General features: G+C 44.6%; 1 protein-coding gene across 1 annotated transcript in view; it reads right to left on the reverse strand.

The window, feature by feature from the left end:
* Nucleotides 1–141, reverse strand: part of LOC138145272 (coagulation factor X-like) — a 31,644-nt gene extending 31,503 nt beyond the window's left edge. Inside the window, exon 1 of the mRNA XM_069066937.1 lies at nucleotides 79–141. Coding sequence (XP_068923038.1) covers nucleotides 79–141 — 63 coding nt within the window. The remainder of the gene's footprint in view (nucleotides 1–78) is intronic.
* Nucleotides 142–3,629: the final 3,488 nt, after the last annotated feature.

A 3,629-nucleotide genomic window follows, 5' to 3' on the forward strand; every position in this document is an offset into this window, starting at 1 on the left:
GAGAGAGAGAGAGAGAGAGAGAGAGAGAGAGAGAGAGAGAATTACCTGATTGGAGCTTAATCAACAAAGTTGACTCACCGATGCCAGGAAACTCTGGGTGTCACTAGTGATTACCCAGCCTTGGAAATAAGTACAAGCCATCGACCTGGTCACGTTGATTTTATCCCCCGGGGAGTTCTTTCTAACAGCAGCTGCTTGGGTTCTTTGCTTCTCTTTTTTGTGTGTTATGTTTAAAGGTCAATTCAGTGAGGACACTCCAAGATATCTTTTTGATTCCAAGTCCAAGAAGGCTTCTTTGATTACCACAGATAGTAATGATTATTCTTTCTCTCTATGAACTCCTATAGAAAGGATTGTTTTCTCTATCATTCCTATAATAATCAGCACCTAAAACTTTGTACAATAGTTATTTGTATGCATGTAGTTATATTGAGGAGACAACATTGTATAGTGGAAAGATTGTGGCAGCTAGGTTTCTTATTGGATAAAGCACTGGACTGGGGATCAGGAGGACTTGAGTTCAAATATGACCTGATTCCCCTGTATTGGCTTGGTTTTCAAATTGATTGTGTTAAAACCCAGAGTTTGTTAATCCCACCTGTGGGATGGGCTTGTTGATGTGAAAAGAAAGTCCTGAATTGGGAGGAGCTGGTGACGTAGATTTGGAGACACAAGAGAGAGGCGGAAGATCTTTTTTGGTAGCAGCACCTCATGGAGAGAGAGAGACTAAGAGAATTGCTGGTGGCCGCTTTGAATTGCCTTGGACTTTTGAGACCTGCCCCCTGAGCTGCCAAGGACTGAGGAGACATGGCTGTTTTGCTGGTACTTTGTCTGTCTGTTTTGATGTTATTTTGCCAGATTTGTCCACTGGTGAAAGACTGTCCTTTTGTTGAAGAAGTCCTGGAACCTGGCTGTTCGCTAAGAAGGCCTGAGACTGTCCTGCAGACAGAGAGTGAATACTGTCCACTGGTGAGGGACAGTACTGTTGTTGCAGGGGTCTGGAGACTGTCCTGCAGACAGAGTGAATACTGTCCACTGGTGAGGGACAGTGCTGTTGTTGCAGGGGTCTGGGAGCCTTTCTGTTGGTTCAGAAGCCCTGAAGAAGGATTTTCTTGTTGTATGTTTACAGAAAACCTGGGAAGTTGCCTTTGCTTGGTATTACATTACATTATGGAGTAGTCGGCAGGATTACAAAGCATAGTGCCTCTATTTGTTCCAGGATCCATGGCCGTTTAGATTGAGATTGTAAGGCCAAGGATCCTGGAGGGGTGGAATGTGATAGTAATGGCAATTAAAGATTCCCCTGTATTGGCTTGGTTTTCAAATTGATTGTGTTAAAACCCAGAGTTTGTTAATCCCACCTGTGGGATGGGCTTGTTGATGTGAAAAGAAAGTCCTGAATTGGGAGGAGCTGGTGACGTAGATTTGGAGACACAAGAGAGAGGCGGAAGATCTTTCATGCCCATAGCATAGACAATTTACTTTTGAATTAGCACTGAACATTTCTTAGGTCACATTTTCAAAGTACAGAACTAAAGTTACCAAAGTGGCCACTGGCCCTTAAACAAACACAAAGTACATTCTTAGGTTACATTTTCAAGGTACAGAACTAAAGTTACCAAAGTGGCCACTGGGCCTTAAACAAACACAAAGTACATAGCATTATCACTTCAATTCAGAACAAGAGTTCAAATAAAGTTCTGGGGGGAGGGGAGTGTCCTTCCCCGAACACAGCTCCAGCCCCAGCTTCCAAGCACAGAGAGGGGGCTGGGCAACAAAACCAACAAGGTGGGGTCCCTGGGGATCCAAGGCACTTCATCCCACCCACCATAGTCACAAGTCCATTCTCCCCCAGGGTCCCAAACTGTGGGATGCAGCCAGGAAACACATTCAGTGCCCCTGCTTTGCTGCTCAGTTCTTATCTTTTCCTGTGGCTGAATTCCGAACTCCTGGACTCCTTCTCCCGCAGGCGGCAGCTGCTCCTGGCTTCTGCCCAGGTCCCGATGCAGGCAGCTCACCATTCCTGCTCTCAGCTCAGCAAAGTCTGCATGCAGGCTATTCTTCTCTCCTGCTCCACGGCTCCACAGAATCACAGCTATACCTTAATTAAGTCCACCACAAAACCCCTCTTCTCAAATGGAGATTAGTTTCCAAACATAGGTAAAGTACCTTCATTTGTCAATCACAGAGCACAATAAGGTCAAAAGTTCCCCACCCCCAGGATCACAATTGAATCTACCCCAGAGTTACATCAAGTTTAAACACAGCACTTAATACCCAAATGGAGGTCTTTTCTTCATCTTGACACGAGGCAAGTTCTCAGCAATCTTAGTTCCTGGGGAGACAAGGCTTAGCAAGGCCATAAGATACATTGCCAGTCCCTTCATGAATTTATCCTCTGTCTGTAGAACAGTCCTAGAACCCCTGAACACATTAGCAAAGCCCTCTCCCAGGATTTCTGTAAACATACAACAAGAAAATCCTTCTTCAGGGCTTCTGAACCAACAGAAAGGCTCCCAGACCCCTGCAACAACAGCACTGTCCCTCACCAGTGGACAGTATTCACTCTCTGTCTGCAGGACAGTCTCAGGCCTTCTTAGCGAACAGCCAGGTTCCAGGACTTCTTCAACAAAAGGACAGTCTTTCACCAGTGGACAAATCTGGCAAAATAACATCAAAACAGACAGACAAAGTACCAGCAAAACAGCCATGTCTCCTCAGTCCTTGGCAGCTCAGGGGGCAGGTCTCAAAAGTCCAGGGCAATTCAAAGCGGCCACCAGCAATTCTCTTAGTCTCTCTCTCTCCACGAGGTGCTGCTACCAAAAAAGATCTTCCGCCTCTCTCTTGTGTCTCCAAATCTACATCACCAGCTCCTCCCAATTCAGGACTTTCTTTTCACATCAACAAGCCCATCCCACAGGTGGGATTAACAAACTCTGGGTTTTAACACAATCAATTTGAAAACCAAGCCAATACAGGGGAATCTTTAATTGCCATTACTATCACAGGAACCCTGTTCAAGTCACTTTACTCTGTCTGCCTCAGTTTCCATATCTATAAAAGCAGATAATAATACTTCCTAGGGTTACCGTGGGCATAAAATGAAATAATATTTGTAGAGTAATTTGTAAACTTTTAAGCACTATATAAATGCTAGTTTTTTATTAGTCAGGGGACACCTGTCTTGCCTTGACATTAACTATATCATCTTGTGAAAAATTACTTAACCCCTCTGAGCCTCAGTTTCCTCATCAGCAAAATAGGGATAAGAATAGTTATAATAAAGGTTTCCCCATGGAGCTGGGGATGTGTTTTAGGTCCATGGGAATGGGTATGTGCCTTGATCTCTTTCCAAGTGTTCCAGGTTCTTGCTAAAGGTTGTGCTACATAGCAACTACCGATTGGTCACTTGGTCCTCATGAGTGGAACTTGATAGCTACTGAACATTACAGAGGATAAACTCCTATATAGAGACCTTCCCTCTCAAATGAGCTATAGAAAGTCTCTGCCCCTTTCTTTTTTAGGTGGCCACTTTGTGACTGTCAGGTTTTCTTTAGACTTCCAGCGAGGAGAATGTTCACACACACACACACACACACACACACACACACACACACACACACACACAC

This window comes from Petaurus breviceps, unplaced genomic scaffold (genome assembly GCF_028583685.1).
Source record: "Petaurus breviceps papuanus isolate PSGF00001 unplaced genomic scaffold, PetGlider_PUasm1.0 90731, whole genome shotgun sequence".
NCBI classification, from domain to species: Eukaryota; Metazoa; Chordata; class Mammalia; order Diprotodontia; family Petauridae; genus Petaurus; species Petaurus breviceps.